This window comes from Urocitellus parryii, chromosome 11, assembly GCF_045843805.1.
Source record: "Urocitellus parryii isolate mUroPar1 chromosome 11, mUroPar1.hap1, whole genome shotgun sequence".
Lineage (NCBI taxonomy): Eukaryota > Metazoa > Chordata > Mammalia > Rodentia > Sciuridae > Urocitellus > Urocitellus parryii.
Window position 1 is genome coordinate 34,828,567 of NC_135541.1, and position 17,809 is coordinate 34,846,375.

At 33.2% G+C, this 17,809-nt stretch overlaps 1 protein-coding gene across 5 annotated transcripts in view; it reads right to left on the bottom strand.

Annotated features, from left to right (window-relative positions):
* Positions 1 to 17,809, bottom strand: part of Eps15 (epidermal growth factor receptor pathway substrate 15) — a 126,602-nt gene that overhangs the window by 51,297 nt on the left and 57,496 nt on the right. For all 5 annotated transcript variants that reach the window (XM_077803672.1, XM_077803671.1, XM_077803670.1 and 2 more), the window contains 2 exons: positions 15,166 to 15,251; positions 1 to 73 (listed from right to left, as the gene is read on the bottom strand). In XM_077803672.1, coding sequence (XP_077659798.1) covers positions 1 to 73; positions 15,166 to 15,251 — 159 coding nt within the window. The remainder of the gene's footprint in view (positions 74 to 15,165; positions 15,252 to 17,809) is intronic.

Consider the following 17,809-nt stretch of genomic DNA (forward strand, 5'->3'; position numbering starts at 1 on the left):
CTGAACCTCACTTGTCCTCTGTTTAATAGTATCTTCTTTTTCCTTAAGGTCCTGTTCCACATTATTCTTTTCCCTAGAAGACCAGCAAACAATGCAAGAATATTTGAGAACATCAGCTACAGCTGGTATGGTTATCCATCCTCCTAATCCTGAATCGCTTTTTAAATACATAGTCAAACATTCAATTTTTAAATGAAGGGCAGATTTTTCTACCCTCTTTTAATTATTTATGGAATAGAAATCAATATAGCTGTTTATTTAAAAAAAATTGCTTCCTCACTAAAATGTGGTGAAAAGAGAATAGATTAAAAAAGGAAGAAGAGAAAAATAATCAATGAAACACTCAGGTTCCACTGATCTCACTGTTGCTATGGAAATACTGTCCAATGAAAATGGCTGTTGAAGAAAAGGAGGAGTTGCATCAGCTCTGTAAGCTTAACCCTTAATTATCACTGTCAAATGAAATGAAAATGGCTAACAGAATTGGTGAACAATATTAAGGAAAAAGGCATTTGCCGAAGTGTTAATTTCCCCTTAAGTCACTAGTGAGCATCAATTTTAGAATGCAACAACACAGAACAAATGGAGAAGATTGTTAATACCAGGTAATCTGCTCAATCAAATATCACATCTGTTCTAAAAAGCTATTTTGAAACAACCTAACAAACTCAATTGATCTAATATATAAAATAATGTATACTTCATAAAATAAGAATCACAGTAGAATTTATCTCTTCCACTTCTCAAATCAAACATATTGGGCTCTACTTTTACTTTGAAGTATCATCTATAAATTGTTACATGTTTTGTTAGAGGCCGTGTTCCTATGATGAATCTCAAGTGACCTTAGATTCAGAATTGCAAAATAAAGCTATTTCTTTAATGTAACAAATTTAACTGTCCATGTTTATCAACACCCCACCATCCCCACCCCCACACACAGCTCCCATTCCTTTCTTTTCTACAAAATGAGAAAAAAAGCCTATAGAACTCTGCAGCAATATATTTTTGGGGTGGGGTGAGGGGTAAAGGAAGGCAACATGGAAAGGGGAAGGTAGGATTTAAGAAGTTCTCCAGATTAGTACTGCAGAGTTTTCCTCAAAGCCTCATTACTATATTTCAGTTTCCATTCCAGACATAACTCAAATGTAGGCTCAGGCTTCACTGAATTTTGGCATAAAGGAAGGTAAAAAAAATCTACTAAGGAGATATTTAAGGGACAGTCTTCATTTATATTTCTCACCTTCTTCAGGTGATACTTTTAAATGTAGACAAAAATCATTTGAATATGTAGGCACGATGATTTTAAAATTTGTATGGAAGAAAAAAACACATGAATAAAGGTATTTGTATAGTGTTACTTTTAAAGACTTGACATGGCCAAGGAGCTCACTAACCGTTTGTCGGACGGGTCGCAATGTGGGTCATGATGTCCTGGAGATTTTAAACAGTCCCTCACCATGCGAATCATCATCATTGCAGCCTGTTCCTTCTATCCCTTAATCTATTTATTATACAAAGGCCATCTCCCACCTCCAAACCTTATCAAATTAGGTAAAATGAAAAACAGAAAAACACAAGGGAAAAAATTCTGAAAATACCACACAAATTCTGCAAGCTCAATCTTGGAATTTTTTTCGTTCCTCCTTATGTGAGCAGATGAGTGTTTCAGTCCTGCTGCAGTATGTCAGAAATAAGTCACATGAAAATCTAGCCCTCACCCCCACCTCTAATCCTCAGAGGCATTCCACACAAGGTCAACATCACTTCAGCTCCATTTCAGACAGTAGATAATAACAAAAATAGAAAATATTGCACAATATCATAGATCAGCACTATTCATACCAATGTAAATGTGAACGTGCACATTTCAGTTCTTTCTGCTCTGCTGTTAAATCCTGTTACTGACAGTGTCTACTCAGAAGATCAAGTGTACATGCAGGAAAACAGGGCTGCAAGAAGGCGGTGAGCTGACTTTAAGTAGCCAGGCAGAAGAATAGCAGAGCAAAGGAAGAAAGCTCACTTGGTGAAAAAGAAAACATCACAAAGGACTCTCAGCTCTAATCAGCAAACAAGGTTTATGTTTGTGTAACATGGAGGAAGCCTGAAGAGTACAAATTTCTCTTTATAAATTGAAGTGTATGGGGCAGGGAACAAACTGTGATGCTGTCTCCAAACATATTCTGAAAATCTTTCCCAACTAAATAAAATATGGGAACCTTCTTACTACAGAGATAAAATGAACTTAATAATCTAGCAAAATTCTATTCTCATATTAATTCCTTTTATAATCAAAACCAAGTACTATCATTTACATTGCTAAAGAGAAAACTTTAAAAATTAAATGTTCTGGATTGGGGCTACAGCTCAGTGGTAAAGCGCCATGGGGTTTGATCCTCAGCACCTCATAAAAATAAATAAAGATACTTTGTGTTCATCTACAACTAAATATATATATATATATATATATACACATATATATATTTTTAAAATAATAAAAAAGTAAAAATTAAATGTTCAATTATATCACTTTCTATACAGAAATAAACTGAAAATTTGCCCCATAAACCACACTGATAATTGAATAATTTTCTTACAACTTATAATTTCAGATGTCAAATTATTATTCTATTGTCATGCAATAGCTCTTAACTTCTATAATTATCTTCTCACTTCAGACAAATAAAAACATCTAAATATACATTTAGATACATGAAAGATGCTTGGCCACAACAACGCACATTCTCCTAAATACAAACCATTCTGTTTAACACCAGTAATTTAAAAACTGAATTCTCTTTTCAAGGATCTGTGCCACAATGAGAAGTGGCAATCTTTATATGCAGGGTCCCCAGGTATATATTTTTTTACCCCTATTAACATTCAAGATACTTGCACATCTTGAGAAATCCATAAGAACCAAAGCTATAGGTAGAACCAGGGACAGAGCTTCCAGTGTTTCAGACTGACAGATCTAATTCCATGCACCCTGGAATCCGAATCATCAAAGAAAACAAAGCCCAAGCTAGGCTTTCAGAAGCCTGAGGTTGATAACTGCATAGATCTAATATGAAGTAGTCAAAAGTGGCTCACAAAGACAGGCTGAAAAACCTTGAGTCCATATGATTCACTTCCATTTTCCCAGGCTCTGTTTAGGAGGAGAAGGGAGTGAGCCATCTGTCTTAACTTTGATGCTATTCCAATATTATCATAGAGACAGAATTAAATCACCTTCGAAGTCCTTCCCAGACACATAGTTTAGTCCTCTATTCTGAAAATAAGCATTTCTAACCAGAAAATGAAGCCTGAAAACTAGAAAGCTATAAAAACTCATTAAGCTATATTTTACACTCTTGAGCCCTATTTGCAAAAATTCTTTTGGGGCACATTTAACCCTCAAAATGCTTATTATTAAGTAGCTTTTACAGCAAAGTAAAAGATGCTATTTTCATGTAGACATTAGGAAGACATGTGGGTCTTATGGAGAGCAACAAAATGAGCAAAAAAAAAAAAAACCAACCAAACAAACAGCAACAACGAAAAAAACCCAGGGAACAGATTCTAATTTGATTCTGCTGTGAAACACAGATTGACTCTGATTATATCACTTAACCTTTCAGAGCCCCAGTCTTCTTTTCCATATGTAGATACTAATATCTCTACCATATCAGGATTAGAAGGTAAAATGTAGAAAATGTCATATAATTTAGGGGAAAAAAAAAGGCTTTCAGCCTAAATATCAACATTACTTAGAACTCTACCCCACCCCACCCTCTTTTATTTTTCATTCTGAGATCAGGTCTCACTAGATTACCAAGGCTTGGCCTTGAACTTGTAACCCTCCTGCCTTAGCCTCCAAAGATGCTGGAATTATATGCATTAGCCACCAAGCCCAGCTACTCAGAACTTTAATGTTGATGGAGTAATTTTTTATTTTTATCTATTTATTTTTAAATAATTTTTTAGTTGTCAGTGGACCTTTATTTTACTTATTTATTTATGGTGCTGAGTATCAAACCCCATGCCTCACACATGCTAGACAAGTGCTCTACCACTGAATTACAACCTAAGTCTAGGAGAAATTTTTTTAATTGATTTTATTATTTTTAAAAAATATATGACAACAGTGGAATGCATTACTATCCTTATTACACATATAGAGCACAATTTTTTGTATCTCTGTATATAAAGTATGTTCACGTCAATTTATGCCATTATACATGAACTTTTTTTTTTGCATTACAGTACTTTTTTTTTGAGAGAGAGAGAAAGAGAAGAGAGAGAATTTTTTAATATCTATTTTTCAATTTTCGGTGGACTCAACATCTTTATTTTATTTTTTATGTGGTGCTGAGGATGGAACCCAGTGCCCCACGCATGCCAGGCGAACGCATTACCGCTTGAGCCACATCCTCAGCCCTGCATTACAATTCTTAATATATATATATATCTCACAATTTTTCATATCTTTATTTGCAGGAGAAGTTTTTAAATATGTAAAAGTACTTAATGATTAGAAAACAATCTGACAGAGTTATAGAATGTAATATTATCACTAAAATCTCTGCCTTAAAATCTTGTCTAAATATAAAAAAAAATCCAATTATTCTCTACTCTTACAAACTCATTATACAGTTTCAAAGCATAGGATTTGAAGGAAAATAGTCCAGAATTAAAATACTGACTCCCTCACAGATAATCTTAAATCATTGGTTCTGGCTGGACCTCCCTTCTAGGGTCTGGCAATCCTTCTTCTGGAAACTGTTTCTCTTTCTCTCTAACCTATTTTTTCTGTCCAGATGATTCAAACAGAGACAGAAGATGCCACCTTTTTGTAGACTTTATCTCTTTGAGCAAGGACTGACCAGAGATTAGTTCCTGCTCCACACTCAACCAGTCATAGTACCTTACCTCATAATTATAGCAATTAATTTAAGAATGGGTCTGTGATCAAAGACAAGACTGTCAGAATCTTTATCTAAGATGTCTTTACTTGACACTAAAATTTAAAAAGTACTATTGCCAATATGATACCTACTACTGCTACTATTATTACTAATAATAAATTACAGATGCTAGAGAGTGAGTAAGTCTTGGCAAGGCTTAGGCCCTGGTTCCTGTCACTTACGATAGTTAACTTTATGAGCAAACTTAGCTCAGCTACAGTACCCAGATACAGATACATGGACAAACAATAGACAAGATGTTGTTATGAAAGTACTTTTTAGGTGAGGTTAACTATTAAATCAGAATAAAGTAGATTATCCTCAATAATGTAAGTGGCCCTCATCCAATCAAATGAAGGCCTTAAAGAAGTCCCTGAAGAAAGAGGGAATTCTGTTTCCAGATTGCCTTTGTAGACTCAAGCTGTAATATCAACTCTACTATGAGTCTATAGCCTGCTGGCCTGCTCTACAGATTTTTAAATTATGGGCTCCCCAATCATGTGAACAAATTCCTTAAAATATTTTTTCCCATTTATACATATTCTAAAGGTTCTGTTTCTATGAGTCCTAACACACCTTCCATCTACACCCTTATGCTTCCAATTTCATGTAGTCATTAAATATTCCCTTTTGCTTAAACCAACTCCAGTTAGGTATATCACTTCATCTTCACCTTTCTTAAGCCTCAGTTTTCTTCTCTTCAAATAGGTAAATAAACCTGATGTATCTCACAGTTACAGAAAGGATTCAATAATTTTTGCCAACACATCTAGTAAATAGTATATGCTAAATAAAAAGTTAAACAGTAGCAAACTCTTACTAAGCCCTAGTTTTCTGTGTTCATAAAAAAAAGATATCCACTTTTCATATTACATGTAGAATTGGTATGAAGAATAAAAGGAAAAATACACAACAGACCCAATATATCCCTATGCAACTTGAAGACCTACTACATAATTGTGACTGCGATATAAAAATAGTGGGATAGGTACCAGACTTTAAGCTCTCAATTCAGTGTATATACATGCTTAGTGTGGGAAGTTGAAGAGAAGAACATAAAGAAATAATCATTTATGCACATAGGGTAATAATGTCTGATTCATTCTACTATCCTTTCTACTTCCATACCCTCTCTTCTCCCTTCATTCTCCTCTGCCTAATAAATAAAGAAATAATTATAATGCAGTATTCCAGCTGCTAATAGTAAGTATAAGGTATTTCTCTAAAAGTTGCCTTAATTATATGTTCTATATATAAATTGTATTATTTCTTTCTTTGAACTAATATTTATTGAATATATACTTCACACAAAACAAGATTTAAGTTGGGCCCTTATTTATAGTTTGCTAGGAAAAAAAGATATTAGTCATAAAATTTTAGGATAAATGCTATAAAGTTTAAGGGCAAATGGTACTATGTGAACAATTCAATCTCTTACTGAGAGGCTGGCTGTTTGTTTTTGAAAAATATGTCAGAGAACATACTCATGGACATAAGTCATTGAAAAGAAAGCCTAATTGGAATCAGAAAAGGCATAAACTTTGGAGCATGGCTTACATAACCAAAGCATCCCTTAGTGCAGGACTTTTCAAAGGAGAAATAAAAGTTAATTTTGCAAATCCAAAAAAAATTTGTTCTAATTTTCCAGAATGACAAATTGAGATTTTAAAAAATAAGAGAAATGTAAAACTAAGCCTTAGTTTTCTCAATTATAAAATGGGGATATTGAAGTTGATGGGAAGAATTTATTTATATCTAGAAAGACTCTAGCACAATGCCTTCAACATAGTAAGTACTAAATAAATTTCAACTATTATTATTAGTACCCTTATATTATTTGCTATTATTTCAAAAACACAGCCGTTACTGGCTTCTTTAAAGAGGTAAATTATATCTGTGGAGACTGACTGTTAAATTCTCCAGGAGCTGAAACTTCTTGATAGATTATCACATATTTAAAAATACAGCTTTAAGTATGAAGATTCCTCAAAAAATTAGAAATGGAACTACCATGTGACCCAGCTATCCCATTCTTCAGTATACATTCAAAAGATTTTTAAGATCAGCATACTACAGTGATTCAGCTATATCAATGTTTATAACAGCACAATTCACAACAGCCAAGCTATGGAAACAGTCTAGGTGCCCTTCAACAGATGAACAGATAAAAAAAATGTTGTATAGGGCTGGGGATGTGGCTCAGCGGTAGCGCGCTCGCCTGGCATGCGTGCGGCCCGGGTTCGATCCTCAGCACCACATACCAACAAAGATGTTGTGTCCGCCGAGAACTAAGAAAAAATAAATGTTAAAATTCTCTCTCTCTCTCTGTCCCCCTCTATCTCTCACTCTCTCTTTAAAAAAAAAAAATGTTGTATATATACACAATGGAGTATTGATCAGTCATAAAGAAGAATGAAATTATGGCATTTACTGGTGAATGGGTGGAACTACAGCCTATTGTGCTAAGTGAAATAAGCCAGTCCCAAAAAGTCAAAAGGTGAATGTTTTCTCTGAAATGAGGGAAGCTGATCCAATCTAAGGGGTGGGGTCTGAAAGAGAAAGGGTAAAAAGGAAGAGGGAATTTTATCAAAAAAGAGGAAAGAGTAGAGGAAGAGGATTGAGGGGGAGGAAGAAAGGATAGGAAAACAAAAGAACAGTGGAATGAATCTGACTGAATTTTTATATCAAGTATATATGCACAGTTCATTAATTAAAAACTATAAATAACTATAATAAACTACAACTATAAATTGTAAAAAGATCATTAGAGTAGAAAGAGGGGAGAAGGGGGAAGTAGGAGGAAGGGAGAGGGAAAGTGCTGAGGACTGAATTAGAACAAATTATATTCCCTGCTTTTGTGATTATGTCAAAATGTGTCCTGCTGTTTTTATTGTTATTGTTTTGGTACCAGGAGATTGAACCCAGGAGTGCTTAACCACTGAGTTATGTCCCAGCTCTATTTATTTTCTATTTTGAGACAGGGTCTTGTTAAGTTGCTTAAACCCTCACTAAATTGGCTGACTTTGAACCTATGATCCTCCTGTCTCAGCCTCCTGAATCACTGAAATTATAGTTACCCGTCATGACATCTGGACATCCTAATGTTTTACTTATTTTATTAAATATAAATATAAAATATATATATATATATATATGTTGTAGTTGGACACAATGCCTTTATTTATTTTTATATAGTGCTGAGGATCAAACTCAACGCCTTGCATATGCTAGACAAGCAATCTACCGTTGAGCCACAACCCCAGCCCTCCTAATGTTTTATATAACTAAAAGAATCACTAAGAATACTTATTCTCTGTTAGAAAAATAATGCTTTATTAAAAAAGATCAATGCCCCCTTAATAAGTTACCACAACCACAAAATATTACAAGTAAATGAAATGTAATTTCTACAGAACACAATTGAGTCAGACCAAAGCAGGCCCACCAAAATTATAATGCAAGCCAACTATGTAATTTTAAATGATCTTACAGTTACATATTAAAAAATAAAAAGTAAAAAATGAAATTGATTTTAATATATTTTATATTAATTATATCAAAATTATTAACATTTCGGCATGTAATAAATATAAAAATATTAATGAGACATTTTACATTCTTTTTCTAAGTCTTTGAAATCCAGTATATTTTATACTAATAGCAAATATTAACTTGGACTAGCCACATTTCAAATGTTCAACCGTCACATGACTAGTGGCTACTGTATGTATAAAGCAGCTTCAGATTTTAACAAGGAATTTTCAAATAAGGGGAATCTGCCAAACAGAGATTTTAATGATTACCCACACACTGTGAAAATGAACGAGGTAGCCACTCTATTACCAAACAAATGCACATACAACCTAGAGCTTCAAGTATTTAATCAGTAATGCTCAATTGAGACCTTTACAGAGCCAGAAACAGAACAAATTGGATCAGATAAGCAAAGAGCTCACATTTAATACTATAAGCAATGATCTGTCCAGATGTAATAGTTTTGATAGAAATGGAACCAAAGTAAACCAAAATATTTTGTCTTTTTACTATTTTATTTAATTATTTTTTAAGTTTATTGTACCAGGGATTGAACCCAGGGGTGCTTTAGCACTAAGCCACAGTCCCAGTCCTTATTATTTTCAAACAGGATCTCACTAAGTTGCTTAGGGCCTTGTTAAATTGATGAGGCTGGCCTCAAATGTGCAATCCTCCTGCTTCAGCCTCCGGAGTCACTGGGATTACAGGCCTGTGTCATGGTGCCTGGCCAAAAAACATTTTTTTTTTTAAAATTCAAGGCATATGCTAACACTCCTTTAATTTTTTTGTAAAAATTAAGTCCTTAAATATGATTGGAATAGAGGTCTATATAATTAGGAATACAGAATTTGGGTACCTGGCTACAAAGTTCTAATCTCTCTTCAACTAGGGAAAGAGAACTCACTCAGCTTCTTACTCATTCAAATATTTATTGAGTAGCTATTCAGTAAATTCAGTGCTCTACGTGATAAAGTGAGTGTTAGGAATGAGGATAATGATTAATCATGATAACTACTACCATGTATTTAAAGTTTACCATGGTCTAAGAACTGTGTTAACTACGCTACATGGTATTATTTGTATATTCATCTCACAGATCAAAAAACTGAAGTACAGATGGTTAAGTAAATTTGACCAAATGATGTCAGGCAATCTGGTTAAAGAGCTATACTCTGATATTCTACACTATATTGCCTGGTTAGAAGTTAAGAGTTGGTCATTATATCATGGTATGTGTTTTTGTAAAAATATTTATACATGTATATGTGCATAAATATAAATCTGAATATAAATATAAAGCTACATACCAACTATAACTGGTTTACCAATGAACAGTGGGACTAAGTGAAATAGTCTTTTTATTGTGTACTATTTTTTGTATAATAAAATGGGTTTTGTGTTAAAAAAAAAAAAAAAAGAAGTTGTTAAGAGTTGGTCTTTACCACCACACAGAATTCAGAATCTGTAGGGTAAAGAAATATAATTCACTACTGAAAGTGTTCTGAGAGAAAGAAACTGAGTGCTCTCTTAACTGAGGTAGATATCAGGGAAAGCTTCTTGGAAATATAGACCTATTTCAATATTTCTTCATCTGAAAAACAAGATAAAACCTTACTCTTCAGGAATGTCGTAAGAATTCAAAAGAAGAATTTATATAAAGCAGGCACAGCACAGTACCCATAACTATTATAATAATTATCTATCCTGTTTATTGGCTCAAGACCAGGATAATGAACAAGCAAGACAGGATGTGGCTTTTACTTCCTGATGTTCTTGCTAAAAGGACAAAGATAGGAAGTAGACACTAAGAGAAGGCAAAATATTAACTCCTGCCTCAGCATAATTCACCACCACTACACTAACCAAGTGACTTAATCAATCTCCCAAATGTTTTGCATTTTTCTCCACCAATAACTTCCCTATCTGACACATTTTACTTTTGGAGCAAGGATTCTTAAAAATGGATCCACATATAAGTTTTTAAGGGTCTAGGAACTCCTAAAATAAATGCAAAATAACATAGATGGAAACACGTTCTTTTTTTCTGGGGGCAGAGACAAATAGCCTTCATCAAATTCTCAAAGGAAATCCTAACACAAAAACAGTTGTGCAATTACCACCGTATGACTCAGCAACTGCACTTCTGGAATTTTAAAGATGTGATATGGTGATGGTTGTACATTTAATACTACTGAACTGTAGAGTTTTAAAAATGATAAGTTTGGGTTGGGGTTGTGGCTCATTGGTAGAGCGTTTGCCTAGCTAGTGTGAGGCACTGGGTTCAATCCTCAGCACTACATTAAAATATACAAATTAAATAAAGGAATGCTGTCCATCTACAACCACAAAATAAATAAATACATTAAAAAATAAAAAATAAGAAAACTAAATAAACAAAATAAAGGTATTGTGTCCATCTACAACTAAAAATGTTTTTTTAATGATGAATTTGATATTATGTTTATTTGATAAGAAATATTCTGATATTTACAACATACTTTCATTCATTCACTAATCAACTAATCTATGTTGAGATTCTATGATGTCAGGTACTTTGCGGATAAGGAATTCAAAATTTCCCAAATAAGAAATATAAATTACTAAAAGAAACTTAGCAAGTAACAAAATACAGGAATAAAGTCTCTGGAGGTAGAGAAAAGAACAATTAACATTCTGAAGATTTCAGGGAAGGTTTAACAGAAGAGATGACATTTAAGCTGGGCCTGGAAGAACGAATGGAAGTTTACAAGGCAAAAGGTGTGTGTTCCAAGCAAAGAGGAAAGCACAATCATAGGCAAAGAAGAATAAAAGTGGTGGCATGTTATAGTTATAGTGCCATAGCTAAAGAAAGGGATGAATATAAAATGGTGGGTTAGACTACTCTGCTAAGCACTGATGTAGAAAGAGCAAACACACAGTCTGCTCTCAGTAACCTTCATGGTGTTGTACTATGAGAGATGGCTAAGGCAGAAGAATGGCCAGGATGCCAGGGGAATACCATGAAGGAAAAGCCTTTAAGCCATGCTCAGGAAAGTGAACTGTATCCAGTTGGGGAAGGAGTCACTGAGGGATCTGGGTTGTATTTTATATATCAACTGTAAGTGCAGAAAGGTCTAAAGAAAGGAAGGAAAGGCTCAAAGCAGGGAGCCAAACAGGAGGTAATAATAGTAATACAGATAAAAGGAAAGGGTTAAAACTAAGACAAAAATAGTAGAAAGAGAAGACAAATTTTAATTATTTTCTCATTTACTATAAGATGAACACTAGGGATACAACAGTAACAAGTAAGTAATCCCTATAATTGAAAAACACAGTCTAGTGAGAGATTTTTTAAAAATAGACTATTATAATAAAGTATGGTAAGTATGTGCTATGACCATTGTAAATAGGGGCTCTTAAATAAGATTTGAAGAGTATGAGGCTTAGGAGGTAATACAGTCAAGGAAGACCTCTCCTCCTAGAGATAATAATTTCTAAGGTAAGATTTAAAGGATGAGAAGGAGCTGGTTAGGGAAAGGATATGGGAAGGTAGGAAGGAGTTCAAGAAATATTTCACAAAATTTTTAAAATGGGAGGGAAAAAAAATTTCAGGTTTTTAGCTTGAGTGACTGGTTGAATGGTGATGTCACTGAGAAAGGGAAATACAGGATAGCAGTCAGGCAGATTAGAAAGTCATGCCTCCCTAGAAATTCAGATGAAAACACAGTAGACAATGAAAAATATATGTCCTGACCTCCAGCAAGAGATCCAGGTATTTGATGAGAGTATTATATTACAACCATTGCTTTTCCTACTTTAAGCAAAAGCTATTAATGTTTTATATTTTCTATTAGAAATAATCTGGTGAACTAGAGATGATATCACAATGTCTCATTTCTGACCAGCAACAAAGAATGTTCTTTTGTTTGTTGTGGCACTGGGGATTGAACCTGGGGCTTTGCATGTGCTAGGCAAGAAATCTGCCACTGAGTTACTTTCTCAGCTCTAATAAAGAATATTCTTTACCCAACTAACTCCCAAGTTACATATATAGCCTTCAATATTTCCACTGATGTGCAATGCTGAAAACAAAATATTATTCTATGAAACGTTCATTTCACCACTTCCCAAATGTTTATAATAAATATGCATTATAACTATCAAGGGAAAAAAGTATTATAAAGTGCCATATTCATCATATATTCATTATAATTTTTCCATATTATGTATGCTATTTATTTGTAGATCTGATCCTGGACTAAAATTAAATCTTCATCTCAAAGTCAACAAAGGAGGAGAGTCTAATATTTTGCCAGACAACAATTTAGTAAATGCCACAAATAAAATCTGTTTAAATTTTTTTTCCTGTTTTGTAGTCATACACATCACATCCTGATATAGTACAAAAAGAGATTTAAAGGCTGAAGACAGCTGAGTGTGGTATTGCATACCAGGAATCCCAGCAACTCAGGAAGCTGCAAGTTCAAGGTCAGTTTCAGCAATTTAGCAAGACCTCATCTCAAAATGTAAAAATTAAAATTAAAAATTAAAAAAAATAAAATTAGACTGTGGAATCTAGAAAGTGGAAGAGTGCCCCAGGTTTAGTCCCAGTATCACAAAATAAAATGCATAAAAAGGAAGAATTTTGACCAGAAAAAAAAACTGTTATTCACAATAATGAAAGTCAAGGTTTTTAATGGGATACACTAACTACTTAGTGACCAAATAAAACCACTTTTACAAAAGTGAATTTTAACAAGTATAATTTTACTAATTCATTATGACATTACTGGCTTTGACAGATCATGAAAGTTTGTCTACCCTATAAATCTCACCTAAAATAAAAGCCTAGAGAAAATATTTTCATGAATATCAAATCATGTATTAATATATCAAAACATTTATAAAATGTGACTATAACCTAAAAACTAACAAAGTTTTAAAACTTCTAACTTTCATAACACAGTTAGAAAATGTTAGATACAATGTTTTATTGTTTGTTTGTTTTTGAGAGAGAGAGAGAGAATTTTTTTTTATAAATTTTTTTTTAATTTTTAAATATTTATTATTTTTTAGTTCTCGGCGGACACAACATCTTTGTTGGTATGAGGTGCTGAGGATCTAACCCGGGCCGCACGCATGCCAGGCGAGCGCGCTACCGCTTGAGCCACATCCCCAGCCCCGAGAGAGAATTTTTTAATATTTATTTTTTAGTTTTCGGCAGACACAACATCTTTATTTGTATGTGGTGCTGAGGATCGAACCCAGTGCCGCGCACATGCCAGGCGAGCGCGCTACCACTTGAGCCACATCCCCAGCCCAAATACAATGTTTTTAAATTGTTATTTTTTATTCACTACAAAGACTGACATTGGTACCCCTGAACATTATGGTTACTAAAAGTTACTGAAAGCTCAATTGACCAAAATATAACACACATTACAATCGGTGGTTTAGGCAAGAACATTTTATTATGATACTCTAATTGATATTGAAACTCACTGTAAGAGTATTTTATACTGGGCTGGGGTTGTAGCTCAGTGGTAAAGCACTTGCCTAGCATGTATGAGGCACTGGGTTCGATTCCCAGCACCACATTTAAATAAATAAAATAAAGGTCCATGGATGACTAAAAAAAGAAAAAATATTTTTTTAAAAGTATTTCATATATTAAAGAACTACTGTGGACGTCAAGAAAGTAAATCCTAAAACACTGGAGTATATGCCTATTTTCACAGGCTTGATAGGTACAGAAAGACAAACATATTCAAATATAGCCATTATAAAATGTGTCTCACATAAACAAATCAAGCAAAATTACTTAAGGACTATCTGAAAATAAGAAACCCAAACATCATTACAAATTTGGTAACCAAATGCTTATTTTTCCTATTTCAAACCAAAGTTGAAAATGTTTAAATCTTAATAAGAGGCAAAATTATATAAAAGAAAGAATGCTGAACTTTTCAATCTGGTACAAGCACCAACTGTAATTTGATATGTGACATTGGATTTCCCCCACCCCCCATGATTAAGAAAGAAACTGGACTATATGATCACCAAGGAGGTTTTTTCATTGTTTTTGTTTATTAGAGGTATTTTGTTTTTGTTTTTTTGCTTTTGTTTTGTTTTGTTTTCCTATGGAATGAACCCAGGGATACTTAACCATTGAACTATTTTATGACAGAATCTCTCTAAATTGCTAAGAATCTCACTAAATGGCTAACTGGCTTCTAATTCACAATCATTCTGCCTCAGCCTCCCAAGTTGCTGGAATTTCAAGTGTATGCTACAGAGTCCAGCTTAGAGGCTTTGTGTAACAAAACAAAGGCTAATTTTCAAAAAGTTGAGAATTTGGTCAGATTTATATAAAGTAAATTAACTCAAACTAAGTAATGACATTCCAAAAGTTGCACAGACTAAGTGTACAGGATGTCAAGTCATGTTTGTTGTTCAAAGAAACGATACTAAGGTCATTGAAATTCATGTAGATACAAAGCACATCCTACACATCCTACCTTATATTTAATGAAATAAGGCATAAAGATTCCATTTAGATAGAATTATGGTAAAGATGAACAAGGTAGTATTTACCAAACTATGTATCAGAAACAGAAGGGTGTGTGCATGTACACACATATACACCATACATATATATTCTATGTAGATGTGTATATGAAGTCACCTGTAATTTTAATTTACATACCTCTGCAGGTCAACTATTTCATTGTTAAGTGTATCTAGCTCCTTAATAGCAGAGAAATCGGCAATAGGACTTGATCCTATGATGTTCTGAAAAAAAAAGTTCACAATTACGCATTACTATAAAGTTAGATAAGGCCAAGCACTGAAAATGCTAAAAGCTATACACAGATACAAGGTATTACATATTTTACTTCATTATTAATACTTTTAATTCATTTAATAAAATCATATCTGGTATAATTATATAGTAATATAAGTTCCCTTAAATTCTCAAAAAGCTGTTATTCTATAAAATGTATCCTCACCTCATATCCAAAAGTTTTTGTGACTTGATTCTAGCCTGTTCAGAATTTTGCAGTAAAACAAATACCAGATTTATAAACTAATTCCTCCACCAAAGTATAAATTTCTTAGGGAAATCAATGGAGGATTTGTTTGTAATTGTATCATTTGACACAGAATAAGTATGCAATTTTTTGTTGAATCTCAGAATTATAATGGTTGACTTAGTTCAATAAATATTTTACTTTGGTTAAATACATTCAGTGTCTGTTTAAAGTAAAAACAAACTGTTCAGGTATATTTTCTATAGTAAGTATTAGTATCACCACATAAAAGACTGTCTTTATACATGACATCCTTTATATATGGTTTCCTTCCAATAATGACGGTACAAAAATTGGTCCCTAAATGATACCTGCACTTAGAAAATTCAGCTTAAAAAATTCAGTTTATTCACAACTCTGCTATTTTACTAGCTGCATGATCTTCACCTGTAAGATAGGGAAATAATCTCTCCCCTGGTCATTTAACAAATTAAATGAAATATATCTCCTTTGTAAACTATAATTGAGGTTCTATATGGCTGGTTGAAGTCAGAGCAAAAACACTTTATACCCAGTGCTATAACGAGAATGACAAATAACAAAATAATCACATTTCTAAAATGTTACATATATTGATGACTGTATTAGTAAAATATAAAACTCAGTAGAATTAAAAATTACATTCTTATGAACTTATGTCATCAACTTGCACAACAATATCCTATACTTCACATTTATATGGTCATTTGTAATTCATAAGCACTGTCAAATCCATTGGTCAATTCTCAAAAACTAATATAAAAAGTGGGTTGTTAGGGAAGAAGGTAGGGCAGATATTATTATTAACCCCATTATATAGCTAAGGAAACAGATTCAATGGCTGCACAAATTTAGCTAACAGCTAATTCAAGAGTCTTCTGATTAAATTCAAGTGCCATTTTACACTATGCCCCTTGGCACTTGCATGTCAAGATCATTAAGTACATGTTAAAAGTATATGTTAAAAGTAAACTTGATGATCCACAAAATTTGGCAAATAATTCCTTCTGTTTTTTTAATGCCATATTGCATTTTTAGCACTGAGCTGTTTTGACTATCAATTTGAAAATTCATCTATGAAAATTCAGTTAATGATATTTTCAATTTTATATTTTAGATTCATATCAAATATACTGTTTTACTGTACTTCACTGATACACGAAACTCTTATTAATGCCATATTAAATTAGAAGTATTAAAGTAGATTTCTGAATGTGACAGTTATTCCCTAGAATTATAACTGTTTAAACTTGTCCGGTTAGCTAAGCCACACAAGACAGCCAAACAAGTAAATAAAATGAAAAAAATAGCACTTGGTCTCACTTTCAACGCCAAGAGTAACTTCTACACATAAATGCTACTGAGAAATTTGCTATCAGAGGTGCAAGCACATCCAAAAACACATGACTCCCACACCTCTTCTGTCACTCTAATTTACAAGTGACTCATATTTGACCATCTTTCCTAATAAAATATCATTAATTAAGAAGACAGAATGAGACAAATTGGTTTAACCTCAAATAAGTAAAAGGTAATACCTTAGATGACTAGAATGGCACAAAACCAGGAAGCAAGAAAAAAGTTCAGCTATTATTATATACAACATTTGGAAGGTATCTGAAGAAAAATGTAATTAGTAAAACTTTCAACATATTTTCTCTCACCCTGTTTTGTGCATTACACAAAAATTCCACATTGATGATTTTAAGTGGATCAGAGAGCCCAGGGAAGGCAAGCTAAAATACACAAGGACCAAGTGATATATAACAAAAGCATACTGTTTAGGTTATTTTCTCTGCATCAACTTTGCTCATAAAAAACTTCTAATTTCAAAATGTATAGTGTAAACCAAAAACTGTAAGGCTACAAAAAAAAGGCATAAAATAAAGCTCTAACCTTGAGGGAGAGTAGAGTTAAGAAACTGACAGTACAAGAAAGGCGAAAAGCAGAGTGCTGCAGAATGGAAAAAATAGTCCAAACTAGAAAAACACAGAAAGGAAAGCAACATTCAAAAGGATTAGTCAAAGCTGCCCCCCCCCCCAAAAAAAAGCCGTATTTAAAAAAATCGATTATACAGATAAAAGAGATGATCTGAAAGATAAATGAATGCAAATTTTATTTTAGTATTAAATTTTTGGTTAATAGATAAGTCAACAGTGTTAAAATCCCATTTCGATGAATGCTGATATCCAACACAAAACTGACAAAAAGTTTTCTATGTTCTAGTGAACAGACTTCAGATAAACCTACTAAATTAAAAACTGTGTATACCCAGATGCA